Below are 21,448 nucleotides of genomic sequence, written 5' to 3'. Positions count from 1 at the left end.
AATTTTACCTTCTCTTAATTGAGATTTCATGGATATATTAATTACTTTGATCACTGAATCAAAGTATTTATTACTGATAAATAAATAAATAAGATGTACAATGATATTTATTTCTATGGGTGCTTAATGAAAGAAACCTTTGCTTGCGCGGTCTTTTATTAAATATAATTTAAATATATATATAATTTAAAAAAATCTGTTTTAAGCGAAAACAGAAAAATATTATCAATCCCATTAGTAAGTATGATTCCAGTGAAGCAGTATATATGAAACCCGTTGGATTCGTCAAAACTGATGGAATGAGTAAATTGAAATGAAACATTCCTTCCAACAACTTTATTTAAACCTACGTGAATAAGAAACAACCTCACTTGTTCGTTTTGCTGGAGACACACTCTGAAAAAAAGGAGAGAACAGAAAAATTTAACCAATCTGTCGAACGTATAACAATTCAGCGAAAACTCACTGTCGGACGCTTCCCAACCAACGTACGCTCCGATCCGTTTGTTCTCCACCACCAGCCAATCGTACAGCGGCTGGAAGTACTCCAGCAGAGCATCGGCACTCATCCTGCGTTGTCCCGTCAGGACCTCCATCGCGTCCGGCCAGGGCTTCGATGCTCCCATGGCCAGCATCTGCTTGATCGCATTACCAGCATTCACGCTCTGGTAAATGTCACAGTTATTGACGGTTTTCTCCGGGTCTCCCTTCACGTACTCGCCGGCCAGTTCGCAGGCCGATCGATGGAACTGGAACTGAACGATGTACGATACGAGGTAGCGCAGATATTCGACGTCCGCCGAAACGTGGTACTTGGCCGGTGCATCGAAATCCTTCTCACTCCGCACGACTGGAGGTTCGATACCGGAAAATTTGGATCTCATTTCCCAAAATTTGCAGTTGTACTCTTCCGGTTTGATTTCACCACGGAAGATGCCCCAGCGGTACTTGTCGATGGTATAGGCGAACGGTAGGAAGACCAGCTTTCCCAGACCCGAACGGTAAAACTGATTCACTTTGGCGTCGTCATCCAGCGTGAAGTCCTTCAGTAGGCCGATACTCTCCAAATGTTTTGGTGTTGAAACGGACAGGGAGAGGACGTCTCCGACGGCTTCGTGGAAACCGGGGTTGGCTCCTCCTCGGTACATGCTAGGTTGATGTTGATATTGAAGGAAGTACTGGATGTGTCCCAGCTCGTGGTGAACGGTGAAGAAATCTTCCATGTTAACCCGAGTGCACTGCTTGATTCGGACGTCATCTTGCTTGTAAAAGTCCCATGCACTAGCGTGGCACACCAGCTCACGGCCGTCCGTTGGTTTCTCCAGAATACTTTTCTCCCAGAAGGTTCTAAAAGTGAATTTTTTAAAAAAAAGCATTCAGATGGAGGAAAGTAAATGAAGAACTTACTGTGGAAGTCTAGTCATGTTGAGTGAAACGAAGAATTCGTCACCCATGTGGAACATCTTAAGGGCATCGTAACCTTGGGCAACCATCTCGTCGGTTACGTCCAGCAATTTACTCTTGGGAAACGGAGTCGTAATGTCAGCAACATTATCCCAGGTCTGAGCCCACATATTACCTAGCAAATGCATTGGAATTGGACCTTTTTCCGAAACTACGCTATCACCGTAACGTTCACGCAGTCTGTATCGGACGTAGGCGTGAATCTGTTCGTACAGAGGTCTGATTTCTTCGATGGCAGCATCCACCTGAGCTTCAAAGGTGTCATCTTCGTAGGCATCCAACCAAGCTTCCGCTCCGGATGTGAAATCTGTTGAAATATTAACTTCAGTTTAAAACTGTATCAAGTCAACTTGAACACTCGAACTCAACTATTCAACTGGGCGGCTTCCCGATTCAGTGCCACGTACGTCTCGAAATCATTCCGGGTCGGTGCACCAGCTTTATCGTACCACTCCTTCCAGTAGTACTTCAGCTCCTCCGGATCGCGGCTGGTTGCCATGATTTCCGTCAGTTCCGGTTCCAGCGAGAGGTCACACTTTTCCGGCATCCGATAGTCGCACACCTTAACCGTGGCGTAGTTTTCCGACATCGAGGAAATGGCATCCAGCAGTTGGGAGAATTTCTCCTCCGGCAGAGCCGCATAGCCGAGCTCCGTCAGCATGTCGATCTTGCGCTTCAAGTCTTCATCCTTGAAGCTGTTGTAATCGTACTTGCGCAGCTCACGGGCCACTTCCTGTCGGGTTAGAAGAGAATAGAATATTTATAGTGTATATTCATACCTTTACTGTTTAATTTACTTGATTATAGTTACAGTTTGTTCCTGTTAAAGCCGTAAAGTTTGAGTTAAAACTTTGTTGATCAATGGCAACAAAATTTTGGGCGACTATTTTGAATTGAATTGATTTACTAATAAAATTCAAATTCAAAATAAAATTCAATTTATTTAAAACTGAACTGAAACTGAGCTGAAACTGAACTGAAACTGAACTGAAACTGAACTGAAACTGAACTGAAACTGAACTGAAACTGAACTGAAACTGAACTGAAACTGAACTGAAACTGAACTGAAACTGAACTGAAACTGAACTGAAACTGAACTGAAACTGAACTGAAACTGAACTGAAACTGAACTGAAACTGAACTGAAAGTGAACTGAAACTGAACTGAAACTGAACTGAAACTGAACTGAAACTGAACTGAAACTGAACTGAAACTGAACTGAAACTGAACTGAAACTGAACTGAAACTGAACTGAAACTGAACTGAAACTGAACTGAAACTTAGCTGAAACTAAAGCTGACCTGAAACTAAACTGAAATTGAACTGAAATTGAACTGAAACTGAATTGAAACTAAAATAAAACTGAACTGTATCAAGATTTGCAGCACGTAAGCCGGTTTGGCCGTCTCTGAGAAACGTTCGAATAATTACCCCTTGAAAAAACTCGCAAGAATTCATCGAAAGCGTTAAAAACAAGAAAAAAAGAACAAACTAAGAGGAAACAGCATGCGGAAAAAAGGAAAATCGGGAGAGAAAAAGAAGAGAAAGGAACAGAAAATAAGAGAAACCAAACGAGAAAAGAAGTGTAACGAGAAGAAGTGTAAGTGAAGAAGTAAGAAGTGTAGAGAAAAAAACCGCCAAGGAAAACATATGATTTATATTTACGCGACAAAACGGAAAAAATGGGACTGAAATAGAGGAAATAAGAAAAGCAAATCAGAAATAAGAAAAAGACGAAAAATGTGAAATAAAAAAGAAAGACAGCCGGAGGAAAGAAAAGACGGGAGCAAAAAACGGAATAAAAAGGCAATTAAGACGTAAAAACGATACATCAATAGGTATCAGCATCTTTGGCTCGAGCAGCACGTACATCAATAGGAGGAAAACAGAACAGACCAAGACAAAAAAGGAGAAAAAAGGAGTTAAAAATGGTTAGAAAAATAAGCAACAAAAAACTACTGAAAAACAAGAAGAAAAACAGGGTCGAAAATAAGAAAAGATAGAAAAGGAATCGAAGAAAAACGGAACAATGAAACAAGAAACACGGAACATAAAAAAGGAAAACGTATGGGAAGTGAGAGCAGAAACCGAAAAAATGGTACAGAGAGAACTGGAAAAGAGAAAAGCGTAACAGAAAAGAAGTAAAGTGTACAAAAGAATAAGATGCAAAATGTCAACTTTAATTTCAAGTAAAACTTCGTGTCTAATTTCGTGTCCATGTAAGTTATGAAGTAAAGTTTCGAGTTCAATTAGTCCAAATTTAAGACTAATTTAATGTCTAATTTATTATTCAATTTCAAGTTCAATTGCATGTCCGATTTTAAACCCAACTTCAAGACTAATTTATTACCTGTGTTGGGTTCAACTTTAGGTCGATTTTAATGAATTTAAGTACAATTTGTATTCCAATTTTAAGCCTAATTTCAAGTACAATTTCAATTTCATTTTCGATTTGAATTTCAAATCCAACTTTAGGTCCTATTTCCAAGACTAATTCAAATCCAATTTCGAATAAAATTTCAACTCCAATTCTAAATAAAAACTTGTGTTTTATTGTGTAAAGTCAGTTTTGATTTCTGATTCCAAGTATGTAAACGTACAGTCCAAAGTACTCCAAATTTTTTGTCTAATTTGAAATCTAATTTTAGGTCCAATTTTCAGTTCAATTTAAAGTGAATTAAGAGAACGGTACAGAAAAAAAGGAAAAGGGAACAAAAACGGAGAAAAAAGAATCATTGGAGAGGTAGACTGAGACTGAGGTGAGAGACTAAGACGAAATAAGTCAATCCTAATTTCAAGTAAATTTTCTTGTCTAATTTTTTGTCCATGTCCAAATTGAAATGTAATTAAATATCCAACGTCAGCTTCAATTTCAAGTCCATTGACATGCCCGGTTTTAAACCCAATTTCAAGTCTAATTTGATTCTGGGCCTAAAACGGTAATGGCAATGAAGAAGCGTCCAACAGCCAACTCTAGACGTCCCAAGTTCCTCCTAGATCCACCATGTGGTCATAGCTCGTAATAGCCAGTAATGCTCTATTCTGAAGATTGAGTAGCTAAGCTAGGAAGTACGATATTGCGTGGTTCCCGGCTACTGTTTAATTTACTCCTCGTATCCAAATATAAAATTTATCAGTTTTTGCGCTCGATGGAAATCAATTTTTACTTTTTGAACGAAAACTCTGACCAAAAAGGCCATTAAAGAGACCTTGAAAATAACTTCAAAACAAAACATTGAAAATTTGATTTAACGCTCAAACTTAGCATGACGAATGTAAAATAGTCCTTGTCATCGGATTTAATGCTCAAATAATCACGACAATTACTTTGACCCTAATAGAACCGAAACGTCACCTTCCAAAACCGCGAATTCTCAACGGAAACTCTCTGCGCCTGCTGTGCGTAGTAATCATTGATGTTACTCTCGTAATTCCACGCGGCTTGCATCTCCAAATTGGTCCGGGTGAGCAGCATCGGTTCCAGATAAGCGAGCAGCGTGGCGGCATGGAACTCGGCATAACTCGAAGGCTTCAACGCCACAGCCACAGTGGTGCACAACGACCATATCAGCAGAACAGCTGATAGAAACGTCACTCTCGACGACGGCGACGGTGACACATGTGACATCCTACGATTTTACAAGATCAACTCGCGATCAATACTCGCACCTACGCACACACACACTCACGCACCGTTAGGTGGCAAACGGGCAACCGGACTATTGGAATCAAAAACCTCGAGGGAGATATCTCGACTGTTCACTTGATCGAATCTCGACGGCTACTGGACGGGAAGATCGCGTCGTGCATCATTTGCTTGCTTGAAAAGCGCGTGTGAATCGTGAAAATTTCATCCAAATATGAACAAAGCGGCAACCCTCATATCATAGCTAGTAGTTTTATGGTAATCGAATGTTTACCACAAACGTGCTTCTACTAACACTACCTGCTTATGACCGGCAGCAGGTAAGCAGCGGTGGGAACTTCGCGATGCTTTGCAAATAATAATAGAGGTAGCCGATTCGGTGCAGTCCCTGCCGCGGAGTGCGCGAATCGAGATTGAGAGGTGGCGTTTAGCCTAATGACCGTCGACGGGCGGCGGCGATGAGTAAACTGTTTATGATAGTTAATGGGACAGGGTTGCTTCGCTAGTTTGGCAAGTTACCTGCGATTTCAAATCGTATCGTCAGTTGATCCTGACATAAGCGGAGATTTGAAATTCGATTTGTCCAACTAGTGAGCTCGGGCTGTCTTGTCTGATATCTCGATTTATCTGGTAATGAAAACATTTTATTTGCGGTTTATTCGGTAATGGATGCAAGGTTAGATTAGCTAATTGTTTAAATGTGCAAATTTATGAGTTATGAGAAAAATACATACTGTTTAATGTTTCCCGACTGAATAAACCTTCGTACATAGCAGGTAAAACGGTATCAACACATTCGTCATGCTATTTGAATTATAAATTTGCAAGTTCACGAGACATCAAACATGAGAACGTTAATTTCAACGTCGGCTAAAGTGGAAACCTCATTCAAAGGAGGGAAATAAAGTAGCGAAACAAGTTGATTTTGTCTTCAAAAAAAAATACATCAAGGGTAAAGCCTCACCGGATCACCGGAGATAACAAACCAGTGATTATACTCATACAATGGGTGCTGGATGTTGGAGACAATTAGTCGCCCAATTGTGTATGTAACGCCCGGCTAGGGAAGATAAATCCCCGTGGAGATTGATGTTGACAAATCAGTGGGAAAAATACTACAATCAATCAAGGTATGACCGATCATACCTCTGGAGGTATTGCGTTTGATAAGAGTTATGCAATGAATTGAATGCTTGAAATACATTGTTAACGGTTAGAAACAGTCTAAAAATATGCGAGCATACCATCTTCTGATGCATTATTATCTAATAATGATTGATTATTTACGTAATGAGTCGCTTGAACCAGATTAGGACAAAAAAATGTAAATAAATTGACAAGTAGAAAATCACTATCACATCATTTATCTGATGAGTAGTTGATTTCTATTGTATTTTTTCTTCCAACGGGGCAAGTCGACGAGCTTCCAACTGAGTTACGTTTTGAAACAATAATGTCAATAATGTTTTATGATCCAAATCTTCATCTATAAAATTTTCACTCTAAAAAATAGAGAATGCTTTTATATATTCATTCATTTATCAATTTCATTGACTAGTGTAATCGTTGTTTTTGTATACAATACAATACTCGAATGACGTTCGTACAACTTACGATAGGAGCAGTAGAATATGAAACAGTGAAACTGCGTTTTCAGTAAGCCAGTTGAGCGTAATGTTCTTTGAAATATTTAAAAAATTAGTGGTTAACTGATTAGCGGTGACAACCTCTGGGTAAAACAATATTGAGTTTGACAATATTACAACAATTGGGGCTTCACGGGCTGGAAAATGTGTAGCATTGGTGTCTCGCGTACCGGCCGGGATAAAATAAACCCTCAAATAGTTCGTATTTGGTACGAGAGCACATTCGTAGCATATTTTGCACCAGAAAGCATTTGAAGCACGATTATTGTCTGAAGAGTCTACAAGAGAAAATATACTAGAAATTATAATTTAGTTCATAGACAGTTGTCGTCGTTCTATGATGGTTTGTGACGTCGACGGCTGTTCTTACGGTAATATGGCAAACCAGCTCAACTTCGATTCCTGATCATATTAGCTCTTTTCCGGAGAAAAAAGAGATTTTGCTATTTTCCAATAGGGGTTCGTATTATATTATTTTTACCACGTGCTTTTATAACATTCGTATAATATACCAGGGATGTTTTTAAAATACAAAGATTCATACGAATACACCCTCGATTATATGTACGAAACGTTTAGCATTGATTTTACGGATATACTTCGTGATAGAAAAAAACAACAGAATTCGTGAAACAAACGTTCGTTTTCGTACTATAAATCATGTTTTATTCTTATTGTGCGGATGCTGAATGTAACAACGAGGAATAGTCTTGTCAGCTTTGAGAGTCAGGGGCGGCTCTTGATGGCTTGACGATTGCTCAATCAAGTGCGCGGTTGTACTCGAGGTTAGGAGTGGCTTACGATAGCGACTGATCCGGAGCGGGCGACTGAATTAAGAAATGTATTGTTTTGGCAGTAAACCAAAGAAGACAAGCTAATTCGACTCAAAACATTTAGCATGGACAAAAGCGATGAAATAAGGACATGGATTGAATACTTAATACCTAAAATTGCAGAAAGCGGAATTTCATAAGTGGCGAAAGGGGGCCGTTCGATAATTTAGAACCTCGAAAGTTCGGTATCGTGGCACTGCAGGAGATCTGTCGCAAAGGGGAGAAGATGTTGAGGATCCGTGGCGGCAAGGCTCCCAATTTTGCCAAAGCGGTGGAGCAACCAGGGGGCTGCGAACGGAATTTGTAGTGATGGACAGGATGCACGATCGCTTGTTGGACTGGAAGGCGATCAACGAGAAGATGTGTTGGTTAAGGATAAAAGACCGTCTCTTCAACTGCATCATCACAAACGGTCCACATGAAGATAGACCCCACAACGAGGAGGCAACGTACGATAGCTGTTCGCCATGGAACATCAAGATTATCATCGGGAATATGAACGCCCAGATCGCAGAGAAGCAATTTGATCGGGCCTCATGTCCTAACACCGACACGATTGATAACGGCCAGTGATGCGTAAACTTTGCAGCTCCCCTTGGCCCAGTAATCAGAAGCACTTTCTTTCCACGCAAAGTTATCCACAAAGCCACCTGGAGATCACCTGACTAACGAACCTGGAACCAAATCGACCATATTCTCATCGAAGGTCGCTTTTTTCGACTATCCAGCGCACGTTCCTTACGGGGTGCTGATATCGATTCAAATCTTAGGAGTGCCTACAAACGATAACAGCGTCCTGGCTTCCGAACTCGAAGAGATCCGGCGAGAAATTGGCCAGCTGAAGAATAATAAAGCCGCCGGAAAGGACCGACTCCCGGCAGAACTCTATAAAAATGGCAAAGAGCCACTAGCAACGACACTTCACTGGATAATTTCAAGGATTTGGGAGGAGGAGAAACTACCGGAAGAATGAAGGAAAAGTATGGTTTGTCCCATTTATAAAAAGGGCTCGATCACTGTAATTACGGCGGAATTATGCTGATTAACGCCGCTTGCAAGGTGCTCTCCCAGATTTTGTTACGTCGTCTATTCCCGATGGCAAGAGAATTCGTAGGACCGTATCACTTGCGCTAGTAGAGGATCAAATTTTAACTCTTCGATAAATCCTCCAGAAATGTCGGGAGAACAACGAGCCCGGGCATATTATTTTCGTGAATTTCAGAGCAGTCGATTTAGAACAGCTATGGCAGATAATGCACTGACACGGCTGATCAAAGCAACCCTGGTTTTGGGAGTATTCTCGAGACGCTTCGAATCACGCAGAGGATTGCAGCGAGGAGATAGACAGTCCAGTACAGGCCGTATTGACATTCTAGCATTTTTTTAAGTAAAGTAAAGTAAAGTGCAACTTTACTTCAACATGGACTCAAATTGAATTTCTAGTTCTACTTAAAGTTAGACATTAAGTTAAACATGAGACCGGAGGTGAAATTGGAATTAAATTGGATTTAAAATGGGACATTAAATTTAACACAAATTGACCTTGAAATTGCGTTTGAAAATATACATGATTGGACGTGAAGTTAGTCCTAAAATTGCACTTGAGATTGTATTTCAAGTCGGAATTGAAACTGGAATTAAACTTGAATGTGGACATTAAATGGGACACTAAATTGGATTTCAATTGGACTTAAAATTTGATACTTGAGATCGGAGGTGAAATTGAACCTTAAAATGGGACATTGAATTGAACACGAAATTACACATGAAATTGAACTTGAAATATTACTTGAAACTGTGCTTGAAATAGCACTTGAAACTGGACTTCAAATCGGAGTTGAAACTGGAATTAAATTAGATTTGAATTACGATTTAAAATGGGTCACTAAATTTCAAAGCAGAATTGAAATTGAAATTGAATATGAATTTTTACTAAAAATGGGACACCAAACTGGACTTTGAATTGAACCTCAAATGGAGTTCGGAGGTGAAATTGGAATGAAATTAGTTTCGAAATTTGACGTAAAGTGAGACTATCAATTGCACATGAAATTAAACTTGAAAACACACTTGAAAGTAGATTTACCGGGTTTGAAATTAAATTTCAAATCGGAGTTAAAGCTGCAATTAAATTAGATTTGAATTAGGATTCCATTTTGTTTTATTATAGACTTTTTAATATCTTATTCGAATCTTTGTATTAGGATTTAAAATGGCACACTAAATTGGGCTTGAAATTGGGCCTTAAATTGCACTAGAAATTACTTGAAATCAGGCCTAAAATTGGACTGCAAGTCGGAAATAAAATTTAATTTGAAATAGGTACTAAAATAGGACACTAAATTGGATTTAGAATTAGACCTCAAATGGATTTGAAATTGCACTTGAAATTTTGCAATTGCACGTGAGACCGGAGTTGAAAGTGGAATTAAATTGAATTTGAACCAGCTTTTTTTGGTTTTTATTATAGACCATTTAATTTCCTTTTCGAGTCTTTGAATTAGGATTTAAAGCAAAGCCTAGGAGCTACATTCCGTTATCGAAACTTGATCTTCTGTTTTCATACGACAGACTTCGCAGTCAGCTGTTAGAGTACAGGACAATTGAAGGGCCAGTCGCTACGACGCTATTGACTCTAACAGCCTCTTCCAGCCGAGATTCGAACAGACGACGACTGGCTTATTAGGCCAACATCATACCTCGAGGCCAACTGGGAGCCTGAATTAGGATTTAAACATGAGACACTAAATTGGACTTGAAACTGGGCCTGAAATTGCACTTGAAATCAGGTTTGAAATTTGATTTCAAAACCGGAATTGAAATTAGAATTAAATATGAATTTGGACCCAAAATGGGACACTAAATTAGACCCCAAATGGATTTGAAAATGCAATTTTGCAATTGCATTCCAGATCGGAGCTGAATTTGGAATGAAATTGGACCCGAAATTTGACTTAAAGTGGGAGACGAAATCAAAGTTGAAAACGTACTTGAAATTAATTAGTTGTAAAATTAGATTTGAAAATGCACTTCAAATTTGATTTCAAGTCGGAGTTGAAACTGGAATCAAATTGGATTTGGTTTAGGATTTAAAATGGGACACTACATTGGGCCTGGAATCGCACATGAAATCACTTGAAATCAGGCTTAATTAATTTTGAAACCAAAATTATGGATTTCAAATCAAATTGAAATCAGAATTGAATTTTGAATTGGACTTTAAACGGGACACTCAACTGGATTTAAAATTGGACTTCAATTGGACTTGAAACTGCACTTGAAATTCTGCAATTCCACTTGAGATCGGAGGGGAAATCGGAATTAAATTGGTTACGAAATTAGATTTAACGTTGGACATTCAATTGGACACGAAATTGTACTTAAAAACACACTTTTTTAGTAATTAGATTTCAAATCGTAGTTTAAACTGGATTTGAATTAGGATTTGATACGAAATTGGACTTGAAATTGGACCTGAAATTGCACTTAAAATTGGGTTTGAAATTGCACTTGAAATCGCTTGAAATCAGGTTTGAAATTGGATCTCGAATTGAAAGTGGAATTAAATTTAAATTTGGACTTAAAATGGGACTCTAAATTAGAATTAAATTTGGACTTGAAATTAAACATGAGAAGTGACCTAAAATTAAGCTTGGAATCGTACATGAAATTTAACATAGGATTGGGCCTAAAATTGGACTTGTGTCGTACCTTATCCACCTTTTCGCGCGCTTAATGGCGGCTAGTGGGAACAACTTTTCGAAAAATATTTAAATGTTTTGGCAACTTTGCTAACGTACACTTGACAGTTTTACAACAACAGGCAAGGCGTCATTCAAAATGTCATCATGAAGTGATCAGAGCTGTCAAAAGCATGCTAATTTTTTCCGAAAGTTGTACCCACTAGCCGCCATTAGGCACGCAAAAAAGGGACTGGATATGAAAATGTTCTTGAATTCATACTTGGAATTTTACTTTAAATTGAAACTAAATTTGTCTTAAAACTGAAATTGTACCCCATCAAATTTAAAATAAAATTCGAATTTTACTTAAAACTGAGCGTGAAATTTTATTTAAAACTGAGCTTGAAATTGTCATGAAAGGAGATATAAAATACAACTTAAATTTGGAATAATATACTTTATTTGGCTTCACTTCCAATTGAACTGAAAATTGGTCTTAAAATTGCACTAGCAATTGCATGAAATTAAAGTAGCATTCGGTATATCACGGAAGTCGCCTTTTACGAGTTTATTTTTATGTAAATTTTGAAGTTCACGCAGTTTTTTACGCTAATTTCGTACTTTTACACCGTTTTTCTCGCCAATTTTAGATTTAACGTATCTTTTTACACCATTTTCGGGATTTACACCGTTTTAATTTACACCAAACGGAGAATGCGCGTCCAAAAAGCAACATGATTTGATAGGTATAATTTGAATTTAGAAATTTTAAATCAAATTTGACTTGAAACTGTACTTAAATTTAGACTTGAAATCGTCCTTGAAAATTGAGACGATTATTTTGTTTTACATTTAAATTTTTTGAGCTGGTGGGGCACGTGCCTCAGTGTTCCCCAGCGAAAAATCCAGTTAATTTTATTGCTGCTTTTAATGGAGCGTAATAAAATTGCTAACGCTCAACACTACTCTGGAAGAGTTTGTAGAAATCTGCTGAAAATGCAGAAGCCACAACCAAATAGGTTCATAGCAGCAATAACAATTGTTCTATACCTTGCTCTCAAAACTAATATCATTAGGCATTGAAACGGTTTTATACTTTGTATATCATTTGAAAAAAAAATTATAACTTATTCAAAATTCAAAATAGTTGTAATATTTTATACGGACATGAAATTTAGCCGGATTTAACATGATCACCAATGCCGCAAAAAACAACAAAATCACAAAAACAGTTCAGTGCGTGACAATGACCGAGACTGCCATCCGGGGTTGCTGGCCAGCTAGTGAAACTATGCTGAACACGTTCGACACTGCTTTGCATGTGGGAATCATGGATGTCGAAGTATAATTGCCTTAGGGTGGTCTGTGTTAAAGATAGAATCCAGAACCATTAAAATTCATGTAGTTTATAGGTCATAATTCAATTTGATAAATCCAATACGACAATGCAAGGTAACAAGGAAACCATCACAATATAATGCCACAAGCAATTGCTAAAAACCGCCAACTGCTAATTGATTCCGGACGGAGCGTTACTCTGCCATACCTTGAACGGGGTTTACTACTACTGCCTTGCGCAATCAGGCCGCAAGAGATTAAATTCAAAAAACCAGAAATTCAAGTTCTCCGGCGGGTGAAAGCACTCATCAATAATGCATTGTCGCCCACTCGCGATCCCGACCCCAGGCCGGACCGGGCCGGTACCGGTGAAACGGCAACAATATTCGATAGCACACCATCACTGTATTATTATTGACGTAACCGTTATCGGTCAATCGGGGATCGATGCAGATTATAGGCAATCATTACATTTCACTAACTATGTATAGCGCAGAATCGATGCCAATTAGGTTGCATCATCATCATCACGGCTGGGGGAAGGGTAGGGTTCGCTAAACGATACACGGAACATCATTTACCCGGTAGAGCGATCGTTTACCGGTTGCGATAAGCGCAAACAACAAGGCACTCAACAAACTCGATTGTAACGGCCACATTTATCACATATGCTAATTACGCACTTGCTCGCGAGGTTCTCAGCCGTACTTTACGACCGACATTGATCGGACACCCACCTTGAAGTAGTTGGCATTCCGCGTCTGCACCTCATTGCGCGCCTTCAGGTTGTCATCGGTAATGTTCGACTCGTAGGCCCAGGACGCTTCGGTAGCTTCGTTGTTCCGGGCCAGTATTTCCGTTTCCAGATCGCTCACGTATTTCAGTGCACTCTGCTCACTTTCCTCCAGTTCTTGACTGGCGCAGTGACCTAGCCGGGTGGCGAGGGCCACTAGCACCAACAGCACCAGAAACCCTTTGCTTCTCAGCCACATCTCTAAGGTTGCCGGTTTGCTACAGACAGAAGAAACTACTCAATGAACCGCGAACAGTACGGTACTAAGCGCAACGCATCACCGGCCATCGCGCTTTATACTCACCGGATTCGGGCGCTCCGGTCTCCTATCTCAGTTCCATTCTCCTTCTCTCAGTATCAGCTCACCCGGCTCAGTGTGATACACTCTTCAGGAAAGAGAGAGCCGGTACTTTTATTTTTTGCAATATTCTGTTGTCACTCGATCCAAGCGAATGCAAATTAGTTTCTTTAATTTCCGATAAGTTGAGGTTGGTTCACCCGCCGCGAGATAATGAGCACTCCAGCCTCCGTCATCCAGTTATAATTTGGTCATTCAAGATGGATGAAAGCAAAACGAATAATCGAGAGAAATATTAATCATGTGTGGGTAAAATTTACTATTTAATCAGGTTAAGCTATGATTGTTCCCTTTTTGGTATTTATTGGGTGATATGTTGACAGTAACGTTTATTTCTAGTACTCTCGTCTGAATTGGAAAATTAAATCAATCATCTTGATCAGTTTATGGAAACTCTGCAAAATCTAACTTTAAGCCATACACGGTGAAGGCATCGAAAACGACAATCGAGTAATGAATGGAAAGACATTACTTTCATCTAGGGAAATCGATCGAATCGTCGCGAGAGATAGTGAAAACCCAACAACTTGTTTTACTTTTGTATCCGAATCCAAACTGCAGCAAGTACCTACCTTCATTTGCCAGATGGTCGTAATTCGGAAGTTATGTAAGCAACAAGATTCGTCGCCTTATGTAAAACTGCGCAAATTTCAGTTGTAATTCAACTTGATAATATTTATCGATACATCCGTTACTGGTTAAAGTAATACATGTTTTCATGTAGATCGTATGTGTTTTAATTAACAACACCCAGGCCCATTTTCACCATTTTCTGGTAGAAAAGAAGGAAAACAAAAAAAAACTTGAGCATAAAAATGGAAAAACGAGAAGAGAAAAAGGCGTAAAATGGCACAAAAAAGAACAAATGGAGATCAAAAATAAAAACGAGTAAGAGTAAACAAGAAAACCAGAACGATGCAGAAAGGGGAAAAAGTAGGACAGGAGTGAAAAAAACAAAAAACAAGACGAAGACCTGGACCGATAAGAAGAAATATTTAAAGTGGACAGAAAAAGACGAAAAACATATAATGAGAAAAGGGCTAAAACAGAACAAGAGAAAAGGAACAGTGAAAGGGAAAACAGCGGGCAGATAAAGGGAAAAACTAGAGGTAAAAAGAGGGCAAATGAGACAAAGAAAATAAGGAACAGAATACAAGAGAAACCAAAGGGAAAGGAAGAATAGCGAGAGAGGTGAAAACCATTAGAGGAAACGAAGAAAATGGGAAGGTCAAACGGAATATGAATGGAAACAAGAAGAAAAAACAGGAAAAACGGGTCAAGAATCATATACAACGGTAGAAAAAAGGTGAAAAACAGGTTACTAAAATACAAACCGCAGATGAAATGGAATAAACGTGACAGAAAAGACAAGAACGGGGCATCGAAAAGAGGAATACCGGAACAGACGAAAATGAAAAACGAGAGGGAAAAGAGACAAAAAACCAATACTAAAAAAAACAAAAAAAAGAAGAAAAGAGACGGAATGAGAGAGAAAATAGCAAAACACAAATGGAACTAAGGACTAAAAATTTAAAAAAATGGAACAGGATAACATCAAAAACAATGAAACAGGAAACACTGGACAGACAAAAAAGAAAAACGACAGGTAAAAAGGCGAAAAAGAAGAAAAGTGTGAGAATAAATCGTGCCAGTGCCAATGCCAGTGCCAGTGCCAGTGCCAGTGCCAGTGCCAGTGCCAGTGCCAGTGCCAGTGCCAGTGCCAGTGCCAGTGCCAGTGCCAGTGCCAGTGCCAGTGCCAGTGCCAGTGCCAGTGCCAGTGCCAGTGCCAGTGCCAGTGCCAGTGCCAGTGCCAGTGCCAGTGCCAGTGCCAGTGCCAGTGCCAGTGCCAGTGCCAGTGCCAGTGCCAGTGCCAGTGCCAGTGCCAGTGCCAGTGCCAGTGCCAGTGCCAGTGCCAGTGCCAGTGCCAGTGCCAGTGCCAGTGCCAGTGCCAGTGCCAGTGCCAGTGCCAGTGCCAGTGCCAGTGCCAGTGCCAGTGCCAGTGCCAGTGCCAGTGCCAGTGCCAGTGCCAGTGCCAGTGCCAGTGCCAGTGCCAGTGCCAGTGCCAGTGCCAGTGCCAGTGCCAGTGCCAGTGCCAGTGCCAGTGCCAGTGCCAGTGCCAGTGCCAGTGCCAGTGCCAGTGCCAGTGCCAGTGCCAGTGCCAGTGCCAGTGCCAGTGCCAGTGCCAGTGCCAGTGCCAGTGCCAGTGCCAGTGCCAGTGCCAGTGCCAGTGCCAGTGCCAGTGCCAGTGCCAGTGCCAGTGCCAGTGCCAGTGCCAGTGCCAGTGCCAGTGCCAGTGCCAGTGCCAGTGCCAGTGCCAGTGCCAGTGCCAGTGCCAGTGCCAGTGCCAGTGCCAGTGCCAGTGCCAGTGCCAGTGCCAGTGCCAGTGCCAGTGCCAGTGCCAGTGCCAGTGCCAGTGCCAGTGCCAGTGCCAGTGCCAGTGCCAGTGCCAGTGCCAGTGCCAGTGCCAGTGCCAGTGCCAGTGCCAGTGCCAGTGCCAGTGCCAGTGCCAGTGCCAGTGCCAGTGCCAGTGCCAGTGCCAGTGCCAGTGCCAGTGCCAGTGCCAGTGCCAGTGCCAGTGCCAGTGCCAGTGCCAGTGCCAGTGCCAGTGCCAGTGCCAGTGCCAGTGCCAGTGCCAGTGCCAGTGCCAGTGCCAGTGCCAGTGCCAGTGCCAGTGCCAGTGCCAGTGCCAGTGCCAGTGCCAGTCGCACAAATCAATCCATCGATAAAAGTTCCATACATTTATTTCAATTATGAAAGAAATTGGTTTTTGAAACTATTCTCACTATAACTACAGTGGACCTCCGTTCGTTTGAACGATTCCTCATGCAAACTAACGGGGTTACTTTTTAATTTGAACAACTGGTAACCCGAAATATGCTGAAACCTGTGTGAACTGGCCGCCCTACTCTTTGTTATTGTTTTGGTGGTTTGTTTTAGTTGGCAGTTGCAAGTGCGAATATTGCATTTTCCGATGGATTTCTATCTTAATCGTTAGGAAAACGAAATGTGAAACCGATTAAACACGCTAGGTCAGTATAAACAAATCGTGTTTATGTGCATTGTCTGCATAAACAAATGATGTCATGTTGAGAATGACATATGAACCATTTTTAATTTGCACGTCGTGCAAACCAACGGGGTTCAAATTAAAAAGTGTTCAGATTAAAAATGGTCAAACGAACGGGGATCCACGGTATAACTCACTATTCATTGTGTTTATGTCCGGACAGAAACATGATTAATAGTTCCTCCTCTTTCGCATAGGTCAGAGACGGTGGAAATGCCTCGAACCTGCCCGAATTTGAAGTCCTAAAAGTAAAGCTAATTGAAAAAATTGGTGACGTTCGCTGCATTCCATAAGTGTTATTTTCATGTATCCATTAAACCAAAATATTTCAACAGTAGTAACAAAATACACTTTTTTTAATTTTTTTTTACATATATTATTGTCTCAAGAAGTCAATCTTATTATAACAAATCTATCTAACTAATTCATCTGATTATTTTTCGTATGACAAAAAGTCAAATTTGCGTGCAACGCATTCTGAAAAATGAAGAAAAATTACTATGAGTTAGGCGCTCGGACAGAGGCTAAATGAAAACTTACTGTCCGAAGCGGTCCATCCAACGTGGGCTCCCAGACGTTTGTTTTCCTGGATCAACCAGTCATGCAGTGGCTTAAAGTACTCCAAGATGGCACTGGCGTTCATTTTGCGCTCTCCCGTCAACACTTCCATCGCGTCTGGCCACGGCTTCGACGCTCCCAACGAGAGCATCTCCCTGCGGAAAAGATTTTAAAAATTATTCCCTTGAATAGAGGTGTAAGACCAATCAGCTGTTGGATATACTTCAATTTATTGCCAGCCTCTACACTCTGGTAGATGTCGCAATTGTTCAGCGTCTTTTCCGCGTCTCCCGGTACGTACTCTCCGGCTAGCTGGCAGGCAGCCTTGTGGAACTGGAATTGAATCACGTACGATACAAAATAGCGCAGATATTCCACGTCAGCTGAGACGTGATACTTGGCAGTCGGATCGAAGTCCTCTTCGCTACGAACGACCGGAGGTTCCACACCGGAAAACTGGCTGCGCAGCTGCCAGAAGCGACAGTTTTGTTCCTCCGGTTTGATTTCGCCCCTAAACACACTCCAGCGGTATTTGTCCATGGTGTAGGCAAATGGAAGAAAAACGAATTTCGTAATACCCTGCGAACGAGAAATTAAAGTAATTAGCTCCTTGAAGAGCTGATCACGACCGACGATCACTTACCGATCGATAAAACCGATTAATCCGCGCCTGTTCATCTTCATCATAGTTTTTCAACAGTCCAACTCGCTTCAAATGTTTCGGTGTAGACACCGACAGCGAGAGTACATCGCCAACAGCTTCGTGGAATCCCGGATTTGCTCCACGTCGGTACTCGATCGGTTGATGCTGATACTGCAGGTAGTACTGGATGTGACCTAACTCGTGGTGAACAATGAAGAAATCGTGCATCGCAACACGGGTGCACTGCTTGATCCGAACGTCGTCCGTTGCGAAAAAGTCCCACGCACTGGCGTGACAAACCAAATCCCGGCCGTCCTTCGGTTTCTCCAGGATGCTTTTCTCCCAAAACGCTCTGAAACAAAAAGGGTCAGAAGAGGATTGATTGGTAAATCCTAAACTTACGGTGGTAATTTGGTCATGTTTAACGATTGGAAGAAATCATCGCCCATTTGAAACATTTTCAAAGGATTGTAACCTTGCTTGACCATTTCGTCGGTCACGTCCAGCAGCTTTTTTCTCGGGAAAGGAGACGTGATGTCAGCGATCTGAAATCGGCAGAAAAACTAATAGACACGCACGTTTGAAGTGAAATTCTTCTAAAAACTGACGTTTTCCCATGTTTGTGCCCACAAGTTTCCAAGCAAATGCATTGGGATTGGTCCTTCCTCGGACACTACCTCCGGTCCGTATGTCTCACGAAGTTTGAATCGAACGTAAGCGTGGATTTGTTCGTATAACGGTTTAATCTGAGTCATTACATCCTCGACCTGCTGTTCGAACGATGGATCGTCATATTCTCCAAGCCATGCTTCGGCTCCGTTGTTAAAACCTGAAATAAAAGCGGAATAATCGCATCAAACGCCAATCAAAATGCAAATAAACTCACCGTTCAACATGGCGGATTCCTTGTTCAACTCAACGTACTTCTGAAAAGCAGCCTTCGACGGTTTACCCGCCTTATTGTACCATTCAACCCAGTAGTACTTAAGTTCCTCTGGTTCACGAATAGTGGCCATAATTTCCGTTATCTCTGCAAATAGTAAACACTGGCGATAACATGTCCATTAAAACGGAACAACAACAAAAATCTCACCAGGATCCAACGTTAGATGACAGTTGGTTTTGTCCTTAAACGAGCACACCTTAACCTTTGCGTATTTGGATTCCATTTTGGCCACCGCTTTGAGCAGTTCTTTGAACTTGTCCTTCGGTAGAGCAGCATAGTCCAGCTTGGTCAGTTTCTTGATGCGGCGTTTCAGGTCCTCGCTGCGAAACGAGTGGTAATCGTACTGGCGAAGCTCCTCTGCAACGATCTGCTCCAATACAATAAACAATATAATAGATAGATTAAGATGACAATGATGGCCGCTGCTGTCGATCCACCATCATCATTATTACCTTTGCCACGGCAGCAAATTCAGCAGCCGCTTGCGTCTTCTGCTGCAAATTGTACTCGGTGATGTTCGATCCGTACGCCCAGGCAGCGTGAGTTTGCCGGGCTTTGGCCTCCTGGTAGCTCTTTTCGCACCGTTGCAGGGCAACTTTTGCCTTCTGTTCACCATCGGATAGCAGATCGTTGGACGGCGACCGGCGCACGACTCCCGCCTCCAGCAGGTTAATCGCGAGAAACACGATCAATATGGAAATGCGATAAGGATACATCTTGGCGCTGGGATCCTCTGAATGGTTGGGTTACCATCCGCGGACTGATTTAGTTATGCAATTAAGCGATTTTCGTAATCAGCTGCTGGTGAATTGTTTTCCCAACTAGTTTATTCGTTGAAACTGATAAGTGGAAATATTTTCTCGTTCATGGATTAACGAACATCAACTTTTTCGAGCGACGTGTTCTACACGAAGGCTGCATGAGAACTAATCTATAAAGATGCGATCACCAAATGGTGAGCAAGTTCGATTGAATCCAAATAGTAGTCGTTGTATTGGCGTCGCATACTGCGATTCGTGATGCTCATGCCTTATCAAACCAATGCGGTAACTTTCGATGTATACATATTTATTTGGGTTGATCCTATAAAACAGATGCAATTTTCATACTTTTTAGAAATAAGCTGAATATCACTTGAACACATTAATATTTTATGTTTCATTAATTGATGTTAATGAGATCAAATGAGTCGTCATTGATTTTGTAAATTTTAAATGCAGTTTTTTGTTTGAAACAAAATGGCTTCCGAGATTGGACTTTCCGAAAGTTATTGACTGCTCATTGTCCCTTAAGACTTCAGAAAGCGATGTAAAGATGACTAATATACGCAGAAAAACAACAACCATGAGACGGCGACAAGACAGCGGAAATGAAAAGATGACGGAACAGTGATAAATGGACAAATATACGATGAAAGTTGACGAAAAGACGCCAAAAACAGCGACAATAAACACGACGAAAGAACGATCGACAAAGATAACATTTTTGTTGTCTTGATAACAAACAAGACAACAGGATGACAAAAAAACGAAGAAAAGCTGGCAAAATGCCGACGAAAGAACGCTTAAACAGCAACAAAAAATGGTTATACAGTGGAAAGATGGCAAAATATCTATGAAAAGACAACAAAAATACAACAGAGAAGGACGAATATGAAGAAATGATGACAAAGAAATGACACAAAGACGGCGGAAAGGCGCCGAAAAGACAATGATAATATGGCGAATTGGCAATGATAAGTTAATGAAGAAATCACGAAAAGACAGCAAATAAACGACAAATAGACGCCGGACAGGCAGTGTAAAGATAACAAAAAGACGACAAAGGAAAGTCGAATGGCTGCAAAAGTACGGTAAAAAGACGCCGAAAAAACTTTATAATGGCGACGAAAAATGTCCAATAAAACGATACAGAACGACGAAAAGAATATAAATAGATGCAGAAAAGACATCGAAGAGACAATAAAAAGACATTAAAACAACGACAGGAACTGACAAAAAATATTACAAGAAATGTAAAAAAATAATGCCGGAAGTATGAATAGGATAAATTTGAAATGTGTCATGAACTGATTCGATTCAAAAAGTATTAACTTCCTTCAAATACAATTAAGAACAATACCTGTACGATAAAAATGATGACACGTCTAGGCGGAATGAAGCGAGGTTCATTCGTATCATAAGAAACTCTAGTAGGGTTTATTTCTAATTCCCGTCGTAGTAAGTAAAGCCATTCTAATTGTCATCATTTGTTGGATAGATTTAATGAATAATCCAACATTTTTCATCGTCCGAACTAAAAATCACAACAATGTTTACGAAGCTAACGCGCATGTATTTGTGTAGGACGGCATGACAAATGTTTTTCTGCAAAATTTCTGCAGATCAGGCAAGTTTTCCTGGCTGTAGAAACGACAATGGCTTGCATGAGTTATTTTCATTTATGAATGATGGAAATTAAAACGATTAGTCGA

The 21,448-nt window shown here is 40.7% G+C and overlaps 2 protein-coding genes across 2 annotated transcripts; both read right to left on the bottom strand.

Annotated features, from left to right (window-relative positions):
• Positions 1 to 302: 302 nt before the first annotated feature.
• LOC128741103 (angiotensin-converting enzyme-like) lies at positions 303 to 13,632 on the bottom strand. The gene is made up of 5 exons (XM_053836678.1): positions 13,348 to 13,632; positions 1,834 to 2,197; positions 1,408 to 1,771; positions 467 to 1,347; positions 303 to 396 (listed from the first exon to the last, which is right to left on the bottom strand). The coding sequence occupies exons 1-5, from the start codon at positions 13,600 to 13,602 to the stop codon at positions 368 to 370; spliced, it is 1,893 nt and encodes a 630-aa protein (XP_053692653.1). The 5' UTR covers positions 13,603 to 13,632; the 3' UTR covers positions 303 to 367.
• A 3,561-nt stretch (positions 13,633 to 17,193) lies between these two features.
• Positions 17,194 to 19,865, bottom strand: LOC128744479 (angiotensin-converting enzyme-like). The gene is made up of 9 exons (XM_053841525.1): positions 19,428 to 19,865; positions 19,123 to 19,342; positions 18,916 to 19,059; positions 18,638 to 18,858; positions 18,432 to 18,574; positions 18,030 to 18,381; positions 17,610 to 17,965; positions 17,369 to 17,541; positions 17,194 to 17,305 (listed from the first exon to the last, which is right to left on the bottom strand). Exons 1-9 carry the CDS (start codon positions 19,689 to 19,691, stop codon positions 17,262 to 17,264), a joined length of 1,917 nt encoding a protein of 638 aa, XP_053697500.1. The 5' UTR covers positions 19,692 to 19,865; the 3' UTR covers positions 17,194 to 17,261.
• Positions 19,866 to 21,448: the final 1,583 nt, after the last annotated feature.

This window comes from Sabethes cyaneus, chromosome 3, assembly GCF_943734655.1.
Source record: "Sabethes cyaneus chromosome 3, idSabCyanKW18_F2, whole genome shotgun sequence".
In the NCBI taxonomy this organism is placed as follows: Eukaryota; Metazoa; Arthropoda; class Insecta; order Diptera; family Culicidae; genus Sabethes; species Sabethes cyaneus.
Note: the sequence above shows the minus strand (reverse complement) of the source record. Positions and strands in the feature narration are given on the sequence as shown.

Excerpts from the sequence above, each read along its gene's own strand:
- LOC128744479 (XM_053841525.1), bottom strand. The coding sequence starts at position 19,691 with ATGTATCCTTATCGCATTTCCATATTGATCGTGTTTCTCGCGATTAAC. Across the intron at positions 18,382-18,431 it reads AACATGACCAAATTACCACC|AGCGTTTTGGGAGAAAAGCA; the intron begins GTAAGTTTAGGA and ends TTTTTGTTTCAG. Across the intron at positions 17,966-18,029 it reads TTAATCGGTTTTATCGATCG|GGTATTACGAAATTCGTTTT; the intron begins GTAAGTGATCGT and ends TCTCGTTCGCAG.
- LOC128741103 (XM_053836678.1), bottom strand. The coding sequence starts at position 13,602 with ATGTGGCTGAGAAGCAAAGGGTTTCTGGTGCTGTTGGTGCTAGTGGCC. Across the intron at positions 1,348-1,407 it reads AACATGACTAGACTTCCACA|AACCTTCTGGGAGAAAAGTA; the intron begins GTAAGTTCTTCA and ends ATTCACTTTTAG. Across the intron at positions 397-466 it reads TGGTTGGGAAGCGTCCGACA|AGTGTGTCTCCAGCAAAACG; the intron begins GTGAGTTTTCGC and ends CCTTTTTTTCAG.